At 41.6% G+C, this 22,680-nt stretch overlaps 2 protein-coding genes across 5 annotated transcripts in view; both read left to right on the top strand.

The window, feature by feature from the left end:
- capn15 (calpain 15) overlaps positions 1–9,928 on the top strand; it is a 44,831-nt gene extending 34,903 nt beyond the window's left edge. For both annotated transcript variants that reach the window (XM_026178720.2, XM_026178719.2), the window contains exons 8-12: positions 1,825–1,986; positions 2,076–2,311; positions 2,457–2,626; positions 5,484–5,662; positions 6,811–9,928. In XM_026178720.2, the coding sequence (XP_026034505.1) occupies positions 1,825–1,986; positions 2,076–2,311; positions 2,457–2,626; positions 5,484–5,662; positions 6,811–6,988 (925 nt within the window). In that variant the 3' untranslated portion in view covers positions 6,989–9,928. The remainder of the gene's footprint in view (positions 1–1,824; positions 1,987–2,075; positions 2,312–2,456; positions 2,627–5,483; positions 5,663–6,810) is intronic.
- Positions 9,929–10,060: 132 nt separating this feature from the next.
- LOC113028449 (putative protein MSS51 homolog, mitochondrial) lies at positions 10,061–20,912 on the top strand. 3 transcript variants are annotated; one of them, XM_080305533.1, is made up of 8 exons: positions 10,061–10,712; positions 11,991–12,169; positions 12,368–12,517; positions 14,777–14,901; positions 15,860–16,423; positions 18,934–19,027; positions 20,036–20,266; positions 20,478–20,912. In XM_080305533.1, exons 2-7 carry the CDS (start codon positions 12,012–12,014, stop codon positions 20,241–20,243), a joined length of 1,299 nt encoding a protein of 432 aa, XP_080161659.1. In that variant the 5' UTR covers positions 10,061–10,712; positions 11,991–12,011; the 3' UTR covers positions 20,244–20,266; positions 20,478–20,912. The 3 variants fall into 3 exon arrangements, with proteins under 3 accessions (XP_080161659.1, XP_026034503.1, XP_026034501.1); XM_026178718.2 differs by having other exon boundaries at positions 11,994–12,169; positions 20,036–20,912; XM_026178716.2 differs by having other exon boundaries at positions 20,036–20,912.
- The last annotated feature ends 1,768 nt before the right edge of the window (positions 20,913–22,680 follow it).

The raw sequence follows: 22,680 nt of genomic DNA, 5'->3' as shown, positions 1-22,680 counted from the left end.
CAAATAATCTCTCAGCTTTGTACTACATGACAAACTTGCAGCCAGCATCTCCCTAGACTTGTTTTCAGTGTGAAAAAGAAAAAGCGGTCAGCTTCTCGGACAAGCAAGGCCCTTAAATTGGCCCATCAAGTAAACAACCAGGGCCGATGTTGATCATTGATAACATTCCTGGAAGGTGGCTAGACACAAAAGCGAACTAAATACAAACAAGAGGATTCATCAGCAGACGTGTTTGTCTTTTCTGATCAAAGCTGAGCGTAAAACTTAAGCGTTCCCTCTTTTTCCTCCTCTCGCTTCTTCCTGATTGACAACAAGACAAAAGTAAGATGTAAGACTGTTGTCAGACCGAGGTTAGGAAGTGATGAAACACTGAAAAACAGACTGAAAGTAAGGAAGAGAGTCTCCCGTGGGGCCGATGTCTTTGAAGAAAGAGGTCTGATATGCTAGCAAGGTAAATTGTGTTTGTACAGGGATGCCCTCAGAGGCTATGCTAACGTTAAAGAGTTGCCTGTGATGCATACAAATAATCGTAGCTCATGACAAGAGGAGATCAACCGGTCACACTGCTAGCATCTCAGAGGAACAGGCTCTTATGCAGGTCTTTTTTCTTTCTTCTTCTTCTTCTTCTTCTTCTTCTTTTTTTTTTTTTAAATTTTTATAAACATGTACATAGGGCTGCTCAATTAATCGAATTTTAATCACGATTACGATCTGGGCTTTCAACGATCATTAAAAATGACTGAGCCGATTATTAGCCCCCTCATTTATCCGCGACACCTTTAAAGGCCGGTCCGTGAAAATATTGTCGGGCATAAACCGTCCGTGGTGCAAAAAAGGTTGGAGACCGCTGATTAAGAGGACCCGAGGGAAGCTCGGAAAGCTAAGCAGAAGTTATTTGGAGAGTGACTGCTGTTGGTTGAAAAGAGAGTTTAAAAAAAAAAACTTCAGTGGTGTTGCACACTATTTTATATTATTTTTTTAAAGTCATTGTTAACCCTTTAAAGCCGGTCAGAGCAGCACGCTCCGTTTTGCGTAACTATTTTTAAATCCCTGTAGAACCTGAACCGTGTAAGCTAGCGCAATAATTTGTTTTGCATATGAAACCGGAGGAGTTGTACTTGCATCTGATGCCATCAGCTTGTCCTCGGTCACGGTTTCGTTCCACATATAGCTTTGCAAAAATTGCATAAAAAGCGCTTGCAGGAACAAAAACATAATATTCCAGAAACACGCTTTGCCGTTCCTATCAGCTGTTCGTAACACTTCCCACAGTGAAATGATGCACATGCTGTTTTCTTTGCAAATTTGCATCATAGGATTGTTTTTTGTTTTTCCTGCAGTATATAAAAATTGCTGTATCTCCAAAATAAAACTATGAAGACACTCAAAATAAATTTCCTGTGGTGGGAAACTATTTTTTGCAACTTTATTGTATTTAAAGTTTTGAGGGATAAACCTCTTAAATTTCTCCAAGTAGAAATATATGTAAACAAAACAAAAGCGATTTTCAATTTTTTTTAGTTTATTGCACTTTTTTGCAATTTATGTAATTACTATGGACTTAATGCATACATATTATTAAAATATGGGCTATAACAGTTGTATTGATGTATAGCAACTTGAAATGCTCCCACAAATGGCACTACAGCATGTAAAAAAAATAAATAATATAAGCTCTGGTGGACTTGGTTCTATAGTAGGTCTTAAAGGGTTAAATAAATATCGTCAAATAATCGTGATCCCAATTTCAGTGAAAATAATCGTGATTATCATTTTTGCCATAATCGAGCAGCCCTACATGTACATTTTTTCCCCTTCCCACAGGTACTTTGACTCAGTGGACATTTGTAAGATCCACTCTGACTGGCAGGAGGTGAGACTACAAGGCTGCTTCCCCAGCAAAGCCAATGGGCCAGTCACGGTCACAGCTCTCACTGTGCTGGAGAGGACGGCACTGGAGTTTGCTCTTTTCCAAGAGGGAAGCAGGTAAATAGGACTCTAATCTAAATCTTTCAGTACCACACATTTTTCCTCCTTGCCCTTTTTTCTCCTAAGCCTCTTCCTCTTCTCTCCAGGCGCTCCGACACAGCCGACAGCCACCTGCTGGACCTGTGCATCATGGTCTTCCGTGCCTCCTTTGGTAGTGGCAACAAGCTGACTCTGGGCCGCCTAATGGCCCACAGCAAGCGAGCAGTGAAGAAATTTGTTGGCTGTGATGTTATGCTGGAGCCAGGGGAGTATGCTGTTGTCTGCTGCGCCTTCAATCACTGGCAGATGAATGTCAGCAGCACAGGGGGTCCACCCACACCCAGTAAGTGTACAGATGCATTGGTCACAGGCAGGGCTTTAGTGTTCTTGCTTGTGAATGTTCGCTTAATGACGAAGGAACTTTAAAAAAAAAAAAAAAAACAAACTTTAATTTTTGTCTTCATTAATTGTTCTCCCCTCCTTCCCAGTCTCTAGCCCCACCAGTGGAGCAGTACGGCGGCCCAGCCAGGACTTCCCCGGCTACATCCTGGCCATTTACAGCTCTCGTCAGGTGATGGTGGAGCAGGTGGAAGCGACCGCGACCACATTGGCCGACGCGATTATTCTACTCACAGAAAACAAAGGCGAAAGACACGAGGTTAGAAACACCCATTCCAGAAAAAGAGAAGTAGTAAAGCTGCAATAATGCAAACCATATTTGTGTTACTTGCTACAGTCAAGTGAAAAAGGTTTTCACAGAACTCTGTGGGGTCCTGTTAAAAATTAAATATGCTCCATGGTTCAGCAGCTACAACTTGGGGGAAAAAAATTGTTTTTCTATATGACTTTATCCCTTTCTTGTTGTGGAGGAATTTGTGGAGCCTGACTGTTCTTATCACTATTAACCACAAATAGCTCAGTTCAGAAAAAATCTTTAAGATTCCTTCCTAGTAGAATTACATGAGGTAAAGAGTTTAGGTCTAAACCGCAGCGCTTCCATCTTTTGGAGGTCTGGACTTTGACTGGGCCATTGCAGTCATTCTCTCGTAGAGTTGCTACTGTGCTTGTGATCATTATAGCCAGTTTTGACAAAGATGTATTTAGTTTTTCTCAGGACTGCAGAGAATTCTCTATATAATTGTAGGGTTTTGTCTCTCTTTGTACCCCCAATCTCCTTCTCACACGCACGCAGTTTTATTGCCTTTCAGTATAATATTACAGTCCAGATGATAAGTATTTGGAAAGTTTTTCTTTTTTATCTCCGGGCTGTGCGCTTCAGCAATTTATTTTGAAGTGAAAGACTACTGCCTGAACGTGTCTGATTTAATTTAAATGTGTTGGAATGAAAATACACAAGTAGATAAAGCTTTTAACACATTGGGATAACCAAAGTAATCAGATAGTTTAACCAACCAAAACCATTATATTTAGTAGATAGTAGCTGTGACAAAGGCATTGGGGATAGCCTTTGTCACAGGTACTATCAGCTTTTTTTATGTGGGGTCTCTTTCACTTTAGTGTGGTTTTAGCTGTTCATTAGCACTTTAACTCGTCTATGATATTCCACTTAGTCACCCTGAAGAGCCTGTTTTGACAGTTGGGTAGTACAGCAGGATGCTGAACTGTCCTCTACAGAGTTTGGCTGAATTTGGGCAATCCTCCCACAAGAATACACTAACAGGATGGAGTATTCTGTCCAGAATGCTCCAACCTACCTCACAGCATTTATCCTGTTGCGTCTAAACATCAGTAACTCACTGTGTTCCCGGTCTATTGGCAGCCATGCTGTACAAGACCAGATCATATTAGAAGTACCTCCATCTCATCTTTGACAGACGAGATAGCTCACTTTGTGTTGTGAGCTCTTCTCTTTTACCCCTCCACTCGTTTCCTTTTTTCAGAACTTGTATAAGAGTTGTTTTTTGGTTTATTGTCCATAGAAGTTAGTTCCACAGCCCTGCATCACAGTTTTTTGGGGGTTTCTTTTGTATTTTTCCTTTGTTTTAACGTATGTGCACACTTTCTTAAGATGGGCCCAACGTCTTTGGTTGCATTAATTCCATAAATTAGTAAATAATGGGGTTGAAAAAGTACATCTGAAACATTAAGAAACATTTAATAGTCTATTGTCCAATCACTATTGGACCACTATCTCCAATTTGGACAGTCTATTAAAAGGAATTCCACATACAAATCTTTGTATATGATGCTGACCTCCTCAAGCTAAAGCACAGAGCCTGCAGAACAAAAACAAATGCACAACAGTCTAAATCCTCACAGTCAGAATGGTTCATACTCCTCAATCTGAGGCATCTTACACGCTTGCAAGTCCTGTTCTGCCTTCACACGTGCACGTTTCTGTGCGTTACCTCTTGCACGAGCTCGCGCACGGCCGTTCATACCCAAGGAAACAAATCCTCCTGGCTCTTCAGAACAATGCTTTCCTGAAAGTGCCTGTCACATTTGGTGAATATTTTAGAGGATGGCAGAGCTTTTTAAACACTTGAGATCATCTTTGTTAAATCATTCAGCTCTTCAGAAATTCACAGCTGAGCACTCAGGAGCACATTGCAGCCAGTGCGTCAGCTGTAGCGTTTTAGCAATACAGTTAAATGAAGATTTTCAGTTATTATTAATAAATAATTTGAGCAGTCCCGAGCTGTGAAGAAAGGAGAGCTTTGTGTTAAGAGCAGATAGAGTACAAGTATTGCCCAAAGCTATTTTTCAGACACTGGATGGCATTGCTTGTGCAATTGGACGTGACAGCAAATGACAGCAGCTAAAGTAGTTTAGCTGCACTTGTGTTTGCTTTACTACAAATACAAGTGGCCCTAAAAGAGAACAGCAGCCACTGTTAGAGAGGTAAAGTGGCAGCTGAATGCAGAATGTTGTTTTTTTTTTTAATCATTATTATTATTATTGCATTTTAATAATATTAAACTGATTGCACAGAAGTATTTTTTCTCCATTGAAGCTACTTTGTATTAAGCACATTTCTTCCTATTTCAAAAGCATTTTAAGAGCATTTATGAGCCATACTTACAGAAATGTAGCCACCTCTCTGTAGATAGTTGCCGCAATGCTCTGTAAATCTATGGAATTATAAATACTGTATATATAAACTGTACTATATGGAAGTATATTATACTGTATATATACTATACTATATGGAAATTTAGGATTCTCTCTATATATATATATATATATAATACTATATGTATACAATGTGGAAACATGCATACTATACTTAATGAAAACATAGGATATCCTATGGTTGGAAATATAGAATTCTGTATACTATACTATGTGAGTGCTTTATAGGATACTGTATATATACTATACTGTATTCTTACTAAATAGAAATGTAGGATACCATGTTCTGTATTTTGCTGACGTAGTATCAGTGGTGCTAGCTTTGCACAAGTGGTGAAATCTGAGGTTTGCATTTAGAAAACAACCCTTCTGCTTTGAAAAATGAAAAAAAAAAACAAGCTTGTTTCCTTGTGTGCTCTCAGGGCCGTGAGGGCATGACATGCTACTACCTGACCCACGGCTGGGCAGGTCTCATCGTGGTGGTGGAAAACCGCCACCCCAAGTACTACCTCCACGTCTCCTGTGACTGCACTGACAGCTTCAACGTGGTGTCCACACGCGGCAGCCTCAAGACCATCGACAGCGTCCCGCCTTTACACAGGTACACAAACCACTCTCTCTTTTCCTCACTTGCGCACAAAGTCAGAAAAGATAACAAGTGCACAGATTAAATTCTCCGGGAACATTTAGGTGCAGCAAATATCCACCACACTTACATGCTTATATAAACACAGTGATCTCACAGGATTAGTGCGCTGTGTTTCTTAATAAACTACCCCAGGCTGGTCTCAGCACAGTTAATATCTGCTTTTGTTTTCTGCTGGTCTCTATTGTGTTTCTCGCACTTCTCCAGGCAGATAGATGCTGGGAGAATCAAGCGTGCAGAAGCCGTTTACATGTTATTAGTTTTCTGTTTAACAGCATGAAATCTTCCAATAAGGGAAAATTGAGGGCTTTACCTGTCACAAAGTTACAGCCCATATAATGGCAAACTGTAAAAAGTCACCATGCATGAAGCTGCTCTTGTCATTTTCTCCATCTAAAAAGAACATAGTGTCACTTTGCTTGCCTAAAAAGCTACTATCGCAAACTATCACAGTCTCATATTTCGCTCACTTGCTTTATACGATTCATAGGTGAAAGCATTTAGTGGCAATGTAATCATTCAAAAGAAGACCATATCCAATTCATATTCATAGAGGTGTGAGTAGCACAGTCATGGGCAGCAAGCCTTTATTATTTCTCACCATATGTCACCATATTATCCCAGTTTGTCTTGAAAACAGAATGAATCATTGGTTCTGATTAATCAGCTTGGTTTTCTCCACATGTGGGTTTAGCTTCTTCGAGCAGTTCTCACATCACTTCAATTCAGTTAATTGAAACTCATTTTAATTATTTTGACGAGGGAGTGGGATGAAACGACTGTGGCGCTCTTGTCCGTCAGCAGCCATCGGATAACTGTTGTAGCCGTTTGTTTTGCCACTTTTCGTCAGAAGCTGTAGCTGCACTTTTTAAATTTTCTTCCATTAATGCATGATTAAATTAAATGACGCTGCACTTTTCTCCTGAATGACGAAGGAGAAATGATGCTGGAGAGTTGAACCAATTCCCCCCTGTGGTTGTTTTCAGTCTCTTACTTTTGTTTCATACACAAGGCACGATTGAAGACCACTGTGTTTGTATTCACTCTACCTGCATTTAAATGTCAACAACAATAGCTCGAAGGCTCTCTCTCTCTCCCTGCAGGCAGGTGCTGGTGGTGCTTTCTCAGCTGGAGGGAAATGCCGGCTTCTCCATCACCCACCGCCTGGCTCACCGCAAGGCAGCCCAGGCCTCCCTGGGAGACTGGACCCCCACCAAGGCCACACACAGCCCCCAGCTCACCCCGGACATTGACGGCCTGCACCGACCCCGGCCTCTATGACCACCGCCCACGGCCTCTATGACCACCGCCCACTTTATCCCAGACTCACTTGCTCTAGTCCAATAAACTGTCAGACCACTGGAAAAATCAGACAAGGTTAGGCACAGTGTGTGGATCCCTAAAATGCAGAGAAAGATGTGTTTTTTTGCATCTCTTTGGTGGTGCATCTGAATGTGAAGCATGACGGGAGAGGGAAACGTTTAGTTGCTCTCTTCCTAACGCTCCATGGATGCTCGAGATTTTGTCCGGACTGCACATGCTCTGTCTGTCCCTTGCCAACTGGATGTGCCATTTGAGGATAAAATGAGCGACAGGGGAGTACTAAAAAAACCAAACAAACAAAAAACCCCACAATATTTCACCCCGGCACCTGAGAGGATCCAGTTCTGACTACTTAACATTCTGGACATTTTGTATAGCTGGCAGCACCTGCTGTATGTGAAACAGATGTCAGGCCTCAGTTTGGTATGCTTGGAGATGACCCTGCTTTCAATGAGCTTCAAAAAAAAAAAAAAAAAGCCGGGGTGAGGTGCTGAAACTACTGAGCCATTGACCGGCCCACGGACCATGAGCCAACCACCAGATCAGACACTTCCCCCTCCCCCCGTGTCGTCCACCAAGACTGCTAACAAAGTGGGCAGACTTCTGGGGGGGGTTTATCGCCCCTATCCTCAGTGCGGTACTTTATGAGCCAAACTCCAGTGATTTTACCCATGAAACATACATGTCCTGTATTTTTACATTTTTGGAAAACATCTCAGTGTGAGTTTAACTTGTTTTATACACAACCCTCATTGCCTCTTGTCCATATTTGTGTTAGGGTTTTTTTGAGGTTGTAGACAAAGCCATCATTCATAAGGTACTGTTCCCTCTCCGTGGCACAATCTCTAGCTCAGGACCAAACCTGTGATTTGTACAGTAAGCTGGATTGGCAGGTGGATGGTGCCCAAGAAGCTGCAATAGCATCTTTTCACTGTTGTCTCCACTGTTTGTGATGTTAGTGGGGTCATGTTTGTAGAGACTGTAAGGTTTTTATCTTGTGAAATACTGAGCCGTGATGGAATCACCTGGCCTCAGTTTAGGGTCTCATCGCTGGAGGGCTTCTCGTCCACTTCAGAAGACAGTTTATATCTTTCCCCATGAATTAAAATTTATGTGTATGGCACCTCCTCCCAGTCATCGCCCTCCTGCATATTACATGAGTCTTACACTTGAGGTTTATAACACCCAGCAAATTGCATCTGATCTTGTTTGGTACAGAAGGTGAGTTTAGTGTCTGTTTCCCACGCTTGCACAGTTTGCCAGCATGTCAGTTTGTACTATAACGTGCTTAGGGAGTACTGGAGTCGCTATTGGCTGTTTGAACAGCCAGTTTGCCATGGGGGAGCTCTTAAGAGGAGCTGCCGAGTTTACTTTGGGAGGGCAGGGACCACTTTTGTTTGCTTGGGTGCAGCGCGAGCGTCTGGGCAATCCTCCCACAAGAATACACTGACAGCTTGTTAGCAACAACACAGAGTCCTCGTGAAATAACAAATGATCATTTTGTCAGACTCGGTGCACACACAGCGAGACAGGAAAGAGACCCCCGAGATGGGTTGTGACACAGAAAATAGTTCTCTCTGAGTGTGCTCGTTCAAGAGATAGCTGTTTTACGTAGGTCCTTATATATAGGGTCACGGTTTTTTTTTTTTTTTCCCCAGTGTCAAAGCCATTACTCCTCATTCATCATGCCCTCACCATGGCAACATAGATGTCTCATCAGACAGAGGGGAACAATTAACATGGTACTATAGAGACAGGATTGAGTGGGAGACTTTTTATTTTAAAAACGATGTCTTACTGTTAATTTTGTGGTGAAATGGAGAAAAACTTGAAACCTAATAAGCAAAAATCCAGCAGCATTCATACAGTTAATGATTAAAAGGGAGAAAATTTGATTTATTTATTTTTTTGTTGTTGTTTTTTGTATCTAAATCATTTTAAATGTAAAGAAATTACAATTTTATCATATCATTCATATCATCTCATTTTTCTCCTTTTACTTTTAAAATCATTGATGCTAAATGGCTGCGCTGTGTCCCGATGTTTGCAGTGCAACGTTTGTTTTTAACGAAACCCAGAGCTCAAGTAACTGTAAATATGCTTTCCAAAGAAACATCAATGTGTAATGACCACTTTCAGATGTGCGTCCCCATCTGGCCCTGTGTGCATGTGTGAGAATGTGCGGTCGCAGCCACGTAGCTGCTTCAGTCCCTGTGTCTTAATTTATTCATACAAGTGATTTGCAGCCCTGTTTTTCTGAAGCTGATGAATGACAGATAAAGGAATGTAACGAGGCTTTTACAGCTTCACTCTGAGCCCAGATGGATTGACGTGAACCTGCACTGAAACGACTGCGAAGGCACCTCAAAATCAAGCGTCTCTGCTGGATCACTTTTACTTTTTACAGGAGTTTTAAGTTTTGTTTGCTGGTCTTCTGTTAGGTCCTGTCCGTAGCTCTTCTGTGCTTTAGGAGCGCCCCCTGCTGCTGAATAGAAAACAACCAGAGAAGAGGTGGTCACTGACAGACCCATCCAACCCCCCCTTTTTTTCCTTTCCTCCTTTTTCTTTTTTTGACCCTCATTGTAAATTGTACAATTTAGACAGAAAACTGAAAACTTAAGTCAGACTAAAGATTTAAAAGCAAAAAATGACCGTTTGAAAAAAGAAATTAAAATATGATAGTAGATACAAAAAAGTAACCTAATGCTGAAAATAATGAACTCTAAAGAATGTGATATATATATATAAATATATATATATATATAGACATATAAATATATTTTATTGATCCTCTTTTTTTGGGAGCGGGGACGTGGTATATGTGTACAAAAATATGTATGTTTAATTTTCAATCTCAGGTTCCAATGGACCAAATAAAATTTTTTTTAAAAATGAAAAGGCTTTGGTGATTATTACGAAGTAGTATTTCCTTTATGTATACAGATTTATTTATTTATTTTTAGTTTTTGGAACTCATAGAAATAACCTGATGCATGCGCATATTTAATTTTTTTTCCTGTTCAGGAAAAAAATAAAATAAAAAGATGAAGTCAAAGCTTTCAAGCTGCAGGGGAAAAAGCACTGACTAATTGAAAGAGCAGTGTATTTCCATATCAAACGTGGTTGTTTTTTTTTTTTGTTTTTTTTAAGCATATACATTGGTTTCTTCACTTTTCACTGAGCTTTACAGATCTGTTTTCTGGTGTGTTTATCAGTTTCTGGCCTGTAATGTGCATCGTTTTCATCTCTGAGCCCCCTCTCCCCTGCTGAGAGCATATTTTTTTAGAACATCTCTTTGGTACATAAACTACTTTAACATACAGCCTTCCTCCTCTCTCACCCCATCCTAATTTAGCTGATTTGAATCTTCACCCACCCCTCCCTTCTCTCCCTCCTTTTTCTAAAAATGACCTGCTCCCCACTCCACTCCTCACTTTTTGGCTCCTGCACCCACCTCCAAGGCAACCCCTCCCTGCCCAAATCATCCAGTCCCCCCCACATCCTCTTCATTTAACCTCATATGACAGGAGTCCCCAACCCTCCCACTTTGGCTCACTTTTGCAAAACCCAGCAGACACACCAGAAAGGCTCTCTGAGGTTGTGACATCCAGCATAAGGAGCTGTCAGCCCCTTTCTAGAATCATCTAGGAGGAAGCCTCTTCTAATTTGGAAACGAACAAAGGTACGGCCACGATCATATCTTCTAACATAGCCAGGGCATCTTCATCGTTAGCAGCAATGCTCAGACTAGTGAAAGGTCTGTGTACGCTAAAATGCAAACAGTGGTCAGACCAATGAGGAGAGAAAAGTGAAAACTTGCCCTTCTCATGGGAAACCTGTTCACTTCTAAGCCCTAGCTTCCCTGCTGCTGTGCAGATATGAAATAACCAATTAGATATAAGCCTCTGAGTTTAGTCTGCACACATGATTAAGGTTAAATCACCCCAGTACATGATATGAAATTGAAAAGATGCAGTATCCCCTCAGAGTGGAAGGAAACTTTTCCGGGAAAGAGGACTGCTGTGAGTAAAGACTAGGGTCTCTGTGTGAGAGGGGGAATTTATTGTGCTGTTCTCAACAGAATATTGTGTATTGCTGCAAACTGCTTGAGGTTTAGTGCGAGGGGAACGTTTTCAGCTGCTTCCAGACAGGTAGATATATTTGATCGCAAAAAAAAAAAACACGAGTGGGGAAATTACAGCCATACATTATCATTATTTTAAGCACAAATTCAACACTTGCTTCCAGTAAATTCTAAAGAAGGACGGAAGGAGGTATGTGAGCTAGAGATGTAGGAGTGCCACCACCAGATGATCACATTTCTCGCCCATCCTGTCCAGCTAATAAATCATTTGATATTCAACCCGCGGAGGGCACGGGATGTGAGGATTTCCATGAAGGGCAGAGGTACAATGACTCACCTCGAAGAGCATGCCTAAATAGAGCCTTGGCTTGTCTCAGATTTGTGTGAGCTTCTTGTCATGAGAGTTCTCATCGGGGCTTTCAGGTCAGCGAGTGTAACTGAGGACAAGGTTTGTGTGTTTCCTTCACAGCATTTCACATAAGTGAAAGGAAGGAATGTGTATGAGGCTGATTAATGTAAGGCCACTTTCACTGTGGCTTGGTGAAAATCTGGGTCTCAAACAGTCCAGTACACCTGCTAACCCAGTCATCATAAAACAGTCAGTGCAGTGCGAGTGTAGTGTGGTGGTTGGGTTGGGTAGTAAAAAAATAATACTTGAGTGGCATGGAACGGTATGTGTCCCTGCACCAAAGTCCCCATTTACAGCCCTGCTTCTTCTCATTTGTCAGTCTGACCACTGGCTCTGCTCTGTGTCTGTTACTAAGCAGATAACAACACACAAAATATAAACCAGCATGTTTAAACTGAAGACCTGGTGTTAATAAACCATGCAGTGCATATGTTTATATAGTTATTTAATGCTTCGTTCTTCTGCAGTAGAAAGTGTAGGCCATAATAATGGCATCCCAGATCCCTGCACTGCCACAGTCCTACACTCCGGGGACTGACAGCGTCTTTTCTGACCAGTCTGGCTTTTACTCTCTGGACTCCAACGTACCTGGACTCTCAAAGGTGATTCTCAACAAGCTCAACCTGAAGGACTATGGAGAATACAGGTTTCCAATTTTCATTTTTTCTTCTTTTTTTCCAACGTTCATAACACCCAGACTGCTTTGATTGGTTACGCTTTAGAAATTTGCACAAATTTCACATGTCCTACGTGCTCAAAAGTTGCCCTTTATGTCACTTTAACACCTCAGATTCTTGAGCATGTGTCTTGCTTGGCAAATGATTTAGTGTCTGACTCTAATCAGGGCTGTACTCGAAGGGAAGGCTAGAGGAATCTCATTCCGCAACTACAAAGAGATGTTCCAGAGGATGGAGGAAACTTTCAAGTTCTGCGCCGGCTGTAACGAACTCCCCGAACATCTCGCCGAGGGACAGACCCTGAAGCGCTGCGTGAAGTGAGTGCAAACTGCACCCTGTTGCGTTTGATTTACAGTATTCTGTCATTAACGCCGATTAACAGCAATCGTCGTTTACAGTCTGAATATTTTCTGGAAATTAAATCTCCACTGTTCTCTGGACATTTCTGTCACCACACAGCCAGGATCTTGTTTTGATGTTGTTGTCCAATAGCTGTCATGTGTGAGGCATTACCAGCTGCCGCTGTATCAGCAACGGAATGATAAGCCACCCAAGTGTGGACAGCACTACAGAGGTGGATAATGGCCAATGGCAAATATAGCTAAGTCCCCTGACTGTGATTCATCTCTCTGCAACTCTGCAGTTTATTAAGAGCAGCTTAATGCAGTTCATATGTCACACCATCAGAGAGAGTGCTCAAGGAGAATATTGAGGAAAAAGCAGCAGAAAACACTGCAGTGCATTTTCGTGAGCTCCTAATTGTTTTTGTGCCTCGTTTTTCTTTGGCCCTCCGGCTCCCTGCTTCTTTTTTGCGTCCTTTCCCATCTCTGATTCATGCCGACTCATTCATGCTGTCGTACAGGCGCGTTCCCTTGAAATTCTCAGCTGCCTCTGCCTCTAACCTCTTACCAGTAGCAGGAGGCATTTAGGCGCACAAAAAACGGAAATGCTGACAAGTTATACCCTCGAGACCTTTGACATTAGAATTACCACCAGCGTTAAATCAGTAGTGCTGACTTTCTAATGCCGTCCTAATCCTCATTCTTTTTCGCTTTCCTCTGTTTATTAATCTCTTGGGAAATGGTTCACACTTTAACTTTCAAGGGCACCTTGTTTTTCTCACCCGTGTTTTGAGTCACTTCTTCTACTTATAAGCCTCTTTTGGAGAATTAGTACTAGCATTAGTATTAGCAAAGTGCACCGTGCTGGAACACGGTGGCTGATAAATGATTTTATGTAAATGTGGGGTGCCTCTAAGGCTGCAAATGGCTGCAAGGTAAAGTAATATAGTCTCCCAATGCAGCAGCTGCTGCTGGCTGTCAGACCACTACGCCAACACATTGCCTCATCATCGTGCATGCTGTGTGACAACACAAAGGCCTGCATCCTTACTGAGAGGTCATAAATGCCTGCTTTTACCTAGTATGCCCCTGTTTTATTTATTTATTTATTTTTTCCCCCAGCAGCTGCCAAAAGCAGGTCAGAATTCATCTTCAGTCTCATTAGTTTCTCACTGCACAGGAAGGTCAACATATTGGTTCTGTATGTAAGAAGCTATTTGTGACTTGGCACAAGCAAAACATTCTAACTGGTGGCCTAGTAATTAAGGAGCTCTCTTGATATACATTACGCTGCATGGAGTACTCATAAATATTTTTACTCTTTAGCTAATACTTAGCATGAAATACCTAAAAGCTTAGATAGTTTAGCGTAATACAAAATTAGAACCAGTAGGGTGACCAGAACCCAACATGCTAAATGTAAAATAAAGTGTGTGTTTCTGCAGGACTTGTGGTGCCTTACATTTTCCCACCCTGGGAGTACCGTAGGCAGCATGAGATGGTGATATAGTCACCTGTGGGAGACACAAGATGACAACCTTTGCCACTATCTTCACAGACATTAAATAAAAGCTGGGTTTTCAGAAACTAGAGACAAACAAAATGTGCAGGATTGTCTCAGTAGGTGAGAAGGGAGGGAAAGGTATAAAAATACTGTGCGCTTACCTGCTTACCCTACTATATTTCCATGCTCACCTTCTGAGTGTGGCTTTTCTTGGCAATAGATTGGACTTTTTGAGCTTAAATTAGGAAATCCATATACAGCCAAGTATGCAGTCCTGCGAAAGTCTAAGAACACCACATCATTGTTTTGGCTAGCTTAAAGAACCACTGCTAGCAGCAATAACTTGAAGTGATCGCTTTCTGTGTGACTTTATCAACCTCTTGCATTGTTGTGGAGGAATTATGGCACTCTGTTTTTATAATGCTACTGTCATCAATATTTAAGCTGCAAAATGAGACCTGTAGAGTCTGAGAGGTAGCTAACTGCAAATAGCACTGACATTTCATGGTCTGACCTTGGGGTGAAGATGGTCGGACAACCACCACTGAAAAGATTGCAGCATTGTGTTAAACATGTACCTGAATGTTCCAAAACAAACTGCTGAAGGTGGAGAACAGTAGAAGTATGGAGAATTACAGTTTCACAAATAAAGTAATGCTTTTGCTTACCGTCTTCTTCTTCCCCACACCAGTTTTTCACTATGTTACCATTGTTCTTCGGTTTTCCACCAGGTGTTTGAATGTATACTACTGCACTAAGGACTGTCAAAGAAAGGACTGGGCTCAGCATAAAAAGGTTTGCAAGATATTGTGGCTGGTGGCAATTGACAGACTAGTGGAGTGGCTAATGTTCACAGGTGAGAAATTAAAAGGTGGTGCTGCTGAAATGAATTCACATCTCCATGGCTTAAATTTTCCTTTTCTTGAGAAAAAATTATATTTCAGCCTGCTTTTTGAAAGCTGTATCATATATATCAACACATTTGTACCCCTCCCTCACCAAAAAATGGGCTCATTGCCTCGGGACAGCAATGTGCAGTTTTCTGTATATTTATGAAGTAGATTTGTTTGCTTTTATATCCTGCCACTCAGCGCTCCTAAAAATAATAACACTCTCTGATCGGAGTCACTACTCCAACACACTTGAGTCGAATAATCACAACAAGCAGCCCCAAGGACCTGAGTTTGGCAGCGCTGTTTTCCTGTTATCCCCGTAAGAAAAATGGTCTAATGGCATAATGATGCCCTGAGGCAACGAACCAGAAAAAGCTGTTTTAGTAAATACATGAAATCCAAATCTGTCTTTAAACAAACAACTATACTTGGTCACATATTCATGCATATACACACATTGTCTTGTTATAGTTATTTCAATTTTGAACATGCATACATATGATATTAGTTTTAGCAGTAGCTAACATTGAGTTGCATGCAGAATTAGTTCCTGAAAGGACTGTTCCACTCCCAGGTCAAAGGGCAGATCCTCTTCTACTGGTTATTTTACTTATTACAGTGACGTGTTATGAAATAAAGTAAATTGTAGATTGTAAAGGACAGTGTAATAAACAATTATGTGGTTTGTTGCCTACCTGGGCAACTCCACACCATAGAGTCATGAGGTTTCTAATCTGAGATGAAAATCAAGAGAAATTACACAAAGGAAACGCCTGAAAGACAACGAGTGAGACAGAGAAGTGAAATTTTTCTCTCCTAAATTTCTGTCATAGTTGACCAGTGTTTTGCTATCTGACTTTAAAAGCCTCTGTGGACCTACAAACTTTGTAGCTCAATCATAGTATTGTACCACTGTTACAGGAGACCTCCCCATCCCTACTGAGAAGTGGACCAAGTCAGCTGGTGAGGTGAAGAACTGGGACGACTGGCTTTCCAAGCAGGGGGATCTTACACCACGCCTGAACACGGTCTTGTCCGGTGCCAACATGGCGGCCCTTTGGAAAAACGCCTCCAGACCTCGACCGGATGATGCTGACCTGCGACAATCCTTATGGCGAATTCAGAGCGAGTTCCTCTCTCGAGTTCTCACGGTGGGCTTGGCCGTGCAGCACTTTAAACTGGACCCATATGACAAACCAGTCACTGTTCACCTAGTGGGGACATCTCACAATGAAACCATGGGAGCCAGACTGACCGACTACGATGAGCTGAACCACATGTTCCCTGGACACCAGGGGATCGAAATAGTCATGGTGGGGCCTGAGGTGGTGGACGGCCCCATCATGAGACCTCCTCTCAGGGCATTTGGCCCCAAGCACAGAGTCTACATCAGCGCCTACAAGGCTCTTTACCATCAGTTCTGGGAGGATATGGTGGTTAAACAGGAAGCAGCCAAGCCGGACCTGGTGGTTGGATTTCATCCTGGTATGTATTCTAATAATCCCACAAGACATCAACGAAGAGTGCAATTTTGAGAGAATTTTAACAGTGGCCTGAATTGAAAATGAATTTAGATTAAGACCTTAATGACTGCTGCAGCTATTTTGGACTGAAGCGATGGCTTGTCTTCCTCTACATGTGTTTGGCAGCTACTTCCTTCAGAGAACAGAGAAAGCAGGAAACCTGTAGCTCACTGGATCTGGCCCATTCATTAGTGCCAGGCCTTTATTGGGGATTTGGGTGATTAAGGGGAGCAGCTGTAAAAGAGTTTGGCTTGAGATAGCTGGAGTCAGCATAATGTTAGTAAGCTCTCCTTTTGAAGAAGTGTCTCAGTCTATCACTGCCTGCCCTCTCGTGTGCAAAGTCATTGATTTGAAGCCGTCGGGGGACAGCTACATTTAAAGCTTTTGGAGTAGAACACAAAGGGTAACTGAAAGTCTTGACACCTACTTCCCCGTTTATACACTTTCACTGACAACCACCTCATTAAAGCCGCACTATAACCCAACGCCCTTTTAAGCTTTTGCACTGAGTCTGTTCTTTGACCTTTTAACCTGCAAATCAGCAGTAAAGCCCCAACCCAAAATGCACCTGTAACCCTGGCTCGGTTATCGCTACAGGCTCCAGTGGAGCTAAATATACAGGAATCAGTCATCCTGAGAGTAAACTGCCTGAGAGCCTGGCTGCAATTCATACTGCAAAGCTGGCAGAGCACTGCATTATGACACTGTTTAGGTGATAGGCGCGCAGGCAGCGTGACGAAAGGAGTAAAAAAGAAGGTGTGTGTGTGTGTGTGTGTGTGTGTATGTGCTGAAGTCACAAGAGAATGAGAACCGGGAGAAAGGGAAAGCTACTAGAAAAACACATTTACAAAATAAACTATGGAGATATTGACCTTTGAGAATAAGAGGGAGAAGGTAATGTCAGCTTTCAGAAAGAAGATTGATGTGGGATATGTAACATTAACCATACAGGGATACAACGCCCCCAAAACAGGTGCCTCATAAATGCAAAAAAACCCATCCAGACTTCTTTTTGTTGTCCGTGATATAAACTGGATTTTCACAGCTATATAACACTTTCTTGTTGCCTGGTTTGTTTGTTTTTTTTAAAGTCTATTATCATTAATAATTACCATATGGCCCGAATTTACTGCTGCCAGGCAATTATGGCAGTCGTTACCAGTCAGGCTGTAGCCTGTCTTTGTCGCTTTGTCTCCTGGGGTATGGTTTAAACCTCTAAACGCTTACTCCGTGTTAACAGCTTTCTCGTCACGATAAGTAACCGCTGGGGTGTTCATATCATGGAGTGCATTAATGAAATTGAAATCGCCCTCCACCTCCAGTTTGAGTTCCCGGGAAAGATGAGGCGCTTGATAACATGACGCCATCTCTGTGCCACGCTGTCACATTTCTTGTATACACCCCCCGGTATCTGCAAACATGTTTCTCACATGTCCACTTTCCCGTTAATGCTGAGTAAGATATAACCACGTCCTTCTCTGTGGTAAAATAATAATAATGCAAGCACAGGAAAATTCTCTTGTTTGCTCGGTTTTGTCTCACTCGGGGACACTTAAGCTGGATGGATTTACAGTATTTGCTGCCATGGCAGGCTGGAACCTCACTAATCCGGTTGAAGGGCAAACTTTTCACCATAATACCCCATCGCCACCCCGCACCACAAAAATCTGACTTCTGATATAAACCCGAGTCGGGGGAAAGTGACATCTGTCAGTTAATATACCCGAGGATTATGCAAGCAGCCCGTCCTAAATGTAGCCGGACTGCTGTGACTGTCTGTGTGACTGACTGGCGAGTACCACACATTTTCAGCTGGTGTGATGCTGAAAAGAAAGATTTAACAAGCTTCCCAATGTCCAGCTAAAGCTCACAAACGAGGTCCGCTTGCTTGTGGCAAAGCTGCCGTCTTCACATCGACACCACAGGTGTGTCGGCATCAGTGAAGCTGGATTATATAATGCTGTTGACTTCAGACCTCAATCCTGACACTGACACTGCAATACACACCTGTCAATAAACTGCTGCGGAGGAACACGACAGCCAGAGATTCCTTGGTTTATTAATGAGATTAGGTATGCCCAGAAGGGATTGTAATCAAGCTAACAAGAGAAACACATGGTTTGCTGGAGCCTAATCAAGTGTACTCTGTTCCATCTTTACCTCATTGACCAAAAGGAGACTGAGACTGACTGTTTTCTCTGTCAGTTTGTTGTTTTAATCTTTTAGCTTCCAGATGCCTCATTTTTTTAAAGAGTGGAGCATCTAGCAGGAATAAGACGCACATATTTACTTTACCAGGATTATATTGGAGGATGGGAAAAGATGAAAGGAAGATAGAAGTGCACTCTTGTTTTAACAGTGTAGTGGGTAACAGGCCATAAGCAAATGTGATACTAATTATTTAATATTTCTAATAATTAGCATGTTTGTGAACGTACAGCATACAGGTTCACGTGTTTGTTTTTAACTCAGGGTTCCACGCTAACCAGGGTCTGATAGAGGGTTGGCTGCCCACTCTGCTGCTGCTCAGAGACTATAACATCCCTTCCTTCTTCACCATGTTCAGGTAAGTCATGCTTCTGTGGCTCTAATTGCTTGGATTGCATTTTATGTAGCAGGCTTAATAAAACCTCTCACTCTCTTGAATATTTGAAATTCTTTGCGCTTGAGGGACTTCATTAACTCGTTTTGTATACCATCTGCTAACTCCAGAAAAAAAGAAAGTCAGAACTGTCGGAGATTGTTGATGAACATACAGTGCTATGCAAAACTTTTCATTTCTTTATGTTTTGATAGAAAAATTAGAAATAGGTTCCACATTTTATTGAGATGTGCAAACACACATGGAATTACACTACAGAAGGCAAAAGCAGAGTTTGTATAATTCTAAGGAACTCAAATGTCAATATTTGGACCACCTTTATTCTTCAACACAGCCTGAATTCATCATTACATTTAGGATCTGTTGCCTCCTCTTATGTTTAATATGTCAAGAAACCTTAAGAACGGCTCCCTGACAGCCACCCTTCCACTGAGACCATTTCTGATGAGGCTTTTGTGAACAGTAGATGATCCACTGATGGTCCAGATGCCTTGTTCAGGTCATGTGTCAGGTCTTCGCTGGATTTCTTCCTATTTCTTAAGGCCATAGCTATCGGATTCTGTTCATCTGCTGCAGATATGCATTTTTAGGGCCTGACACTTTAGCCCAGTTTTCTGCTCTACTGCTTACCTAGCTGCCTTCATTACCTTCGGATAGTTATCTCTTAAACATTATTCCTCTATACCTGTTTCCAATTTAGTTTTTTTGTTTCTTTACAAAGGCCAAGTAGAAGAAAAGATTTGTTTCTTTTACAGCAGGAGCTCTAAACAGAATCCCCCCTTGTAGAGTATAACGGGATGAAATTGCACAGTTCTGATACTCCAGTCTTTCACCCTTTGTTGATGCCGTTTTGCCAAAACGTCTGTTTTCTTGTAGCCGTTTGTGTTTCTTAAGCACTCACGATTCACACGCACAATAAAACTAAACTTCAACCTAAATGTGAGTATTTTCACACCTCTTTTGTCTCCACAGTGAGATGGAGCTCAAGTACTCACTGGAGATTCTGCTGGAGCTGGAGATGCACATCAGGGACAGTGGGCCCAATCCATTCACCTCACAGAAACCAGAGCAGGTCCAAGCCTGTCCTAACAAACCCCTCGTCTACTGCAACTCTCATTACGTCAGTTTCCAGGGACTGCTTCCACAAGAAGACCTTGAGGGCCGAGGTGCAGATGCTTAGAGTCCACAGTGAAACCTATGAAGGTAACTCAAAGCCTTCTTTTTGGACCTGACAGATTTGCAGGTTTCCTAAAGTCCTTGGGGGACTTTCTGCAACCTGTCAGAGATGGCCATAACTCTGCTGGACACTGAATCATACCTCTGGCATTGGGAGTGAAGGAAAAATAATCTTCACTCCTTCCAGAGTGTGCTAAAAACTATCTTTTAATTCTGATATGTTTACCTAATGAGGAAGAAGCCAGCAGTGTTTGGGGGGGTAAAGCACCAGCGGATCCCAGAGGTTTCTACTCGCTTCATTATGCAGGGTGACATGACGACTGTTGGATATGAAGAGTCACTGTTGTACCTACATTATGTGACCAAAATTAGCTTCATCGTCACTTAACGACTTCCTGTGATTTGTTCTGCGGCACGAGCGAATTCCCAAACATCACGCTGGCTGCACACGAATTTAACACACAATCTCAAATAACGCCTATATAAATGACAGCATTATCAAAGAAGCTGAGGTTCCTTTGAGATTTGTGATGGTTGTGAGTTTTTCTACTTTATCGTGTGGATTTGTCTCTGCTTTGTTGCTCAAATTTGAGTCTTTAGTTCTTGAAAAAGAGTTGTGCTGACAGCAGAGAGCTCTACTGATGCACATTAAAGTAACATTTCTTTATCAATGCCTCTGTTTACTGTGTGTGGTCTTTTATTAAGGTTTATCATCATGTCTAATAGCATTTTTAATGGTGGTAATCACTTAAGCGTGGTAAAATATAATAAACACACCATTACTGTTTTGATTACAGGCCCAGTATTGCTGTATTGTAATGTATATTTTTTTAAAACTAGGGTATTAAAGGATATTTTCACATGTGCTAAACGGAGGTCTGTATTGGCAAGTGAGTTTTATTTGACAGGTACGTTTTATTTACTGTGGAATAAACAACAATTACCATACATTAACCTTCACTCTCTCCTAGCCCATCTGCCTCTCTTAAAAAACATCACGAGCCCCGTTTTTCAAATAATCATAAAACAATTTATAGCCAGTCTGAAACCATCGGACACAAAACTGAACAATGCTTTTTAAAATTAACACTATTATGTTATAAAGCATGGACAAAAAGCCGAATTCTGCCCTCAGTAGCAAATGGCACATAGATCCACCGTAAAGAAAAATGTATTGTTTCATCCTCATTCAAAATGTTGATCTGGTGTCATTTCCCCACACAACCATCTCTAACTGTCACAGAAGACTTTTTTAAAAAGAGAAAATATCCAGTGAGCATCGGCTCTCTGAACAAAATGAAGTGCGTGGGGAACAGAAGAGCACATCTGGCATCACTCCTGTCAGCTAGGAACAGAAAACTGAGACTACACTTCACACACGCTCACTGAAATTAGACAACAGATGATTGCAAAAGCATATCCTGGTCAGATGAGTCTCAAATGCCGCAGCCTACCTGAGCAATTACTACTGACCGTGTCCACTTCTTTATGACCACAGTGTACTCATCTTCTAATGATTGCTTCCAGCACGATAACAAAACTCAAAACATCTGAAACCGGTTTCTTGAACATGACAATTAGTTCTCTTTATTCAAATGGCCTCCACAGCCACCAGCTCGCAATCCAGTCGAGAACTGTCAGGATGTGGATGTATAGGAGATTCTCATCATGGATGTGAAACCATCAAATCTGCAGCAACGGATCTGTTACTATGTTAATATGGACCAAAATCTACCTTGTTGACTCTGGAATGAAGAATTAAAGTCGATCGCAGGTGTACCTAACAAAGTGACTTGTGAACATACATTAGAAACAATTCAAGCATAAAATCTAAATGATAAAAGTCTTTATTAATTTAGAATCGCCCTTTTTTTGGGTCAAAATGTTGCTTTCACTGATGAATACAAATAAATCTATTTGACGCCGTTTCTAGAGAGCAGGCCTGGTGGGGCGACACTGACCTCTAGTGGATAGAAGTTGTAACACAAAGCTATAGGAAAACAAGTCATTAAGAGGCCCAAGGCATGTTTTGGACTAGTGGAAACAGTGTTTCTTTATAGCTTTCTGCCTGATTGGCTTTATTCTCTTTATATCATTTCATTTTCAGGGGAAAAATGTATTCAGGTTTAGGCAAAAATCTTCTATTAGGCTATGTGTAAATACCAGAAGTACATACTCTGGGCCAGGTTTACTATTGAAACCATGGGCAATAAATCAGTTATAAAAATAATAAAGTAATTTGGGGTGAAAATATATCAAACCCACAAATTATTGCAATCGATAAATAAACAACCGTAACACCATAAATGCAATGATAAATTAAATTTTTAGGGGGTTGTTACGTCATAAAACCTACTCGTACATCTACTCATTCATTCATGCATTTTACCTCCTCATGTGAGTCTGGCTCTTGTGAAGTCAGGAATGGTCTGGAGTTGTCA

This window comes from Astatotilapia calliptera, chromosome 8 (assembly GCF_964374335.1).
Source record: "Astatotilapia calliptera chromosome 8, fAstCal68.1, whole genome shotgun sequence".
NCBI classification, from domain to species: domain Eukaryota; kingdom Metazoa; phylum Chordata; class Actinopteri; order Cichliformes; family Cichlidae; genus Astatotilapia; species Astatotilapia calliptera.
The sequence above is the reverse complement of the archived record's forward strand: the minus strand, read 5'-3'. Positions and strand labels throughout refer to the sequence as shown.

What these genes read in the sequence shown, in the direction of transcription:
- LOC113028449 (XM_026178718.2), top strand. Translation starts at nt 12,012, where the DNA reads ATGGCATCCCAGATCCCTGCACTGCCACAGTCCTACACTCCGGGGACT. An exon ending in ACCCTGAAGCGCTGCGTGAA is followed by an intron (nt 12,518 to 14,776) that starts GTGAGTGCAAAC and finishes GTTTTCCACCAG; the next exon opens with GTGTTTGAATGTATACTACT. An exon ending in TCCTTCTTCACCATGTTCAG is followed by an intron (nt 19,028 to 20,035) that starts GTAAGTCATGCT and finishes TTGTCTCCACAG; the next exon opens with TGAGATGGAGCTCAAGTACT.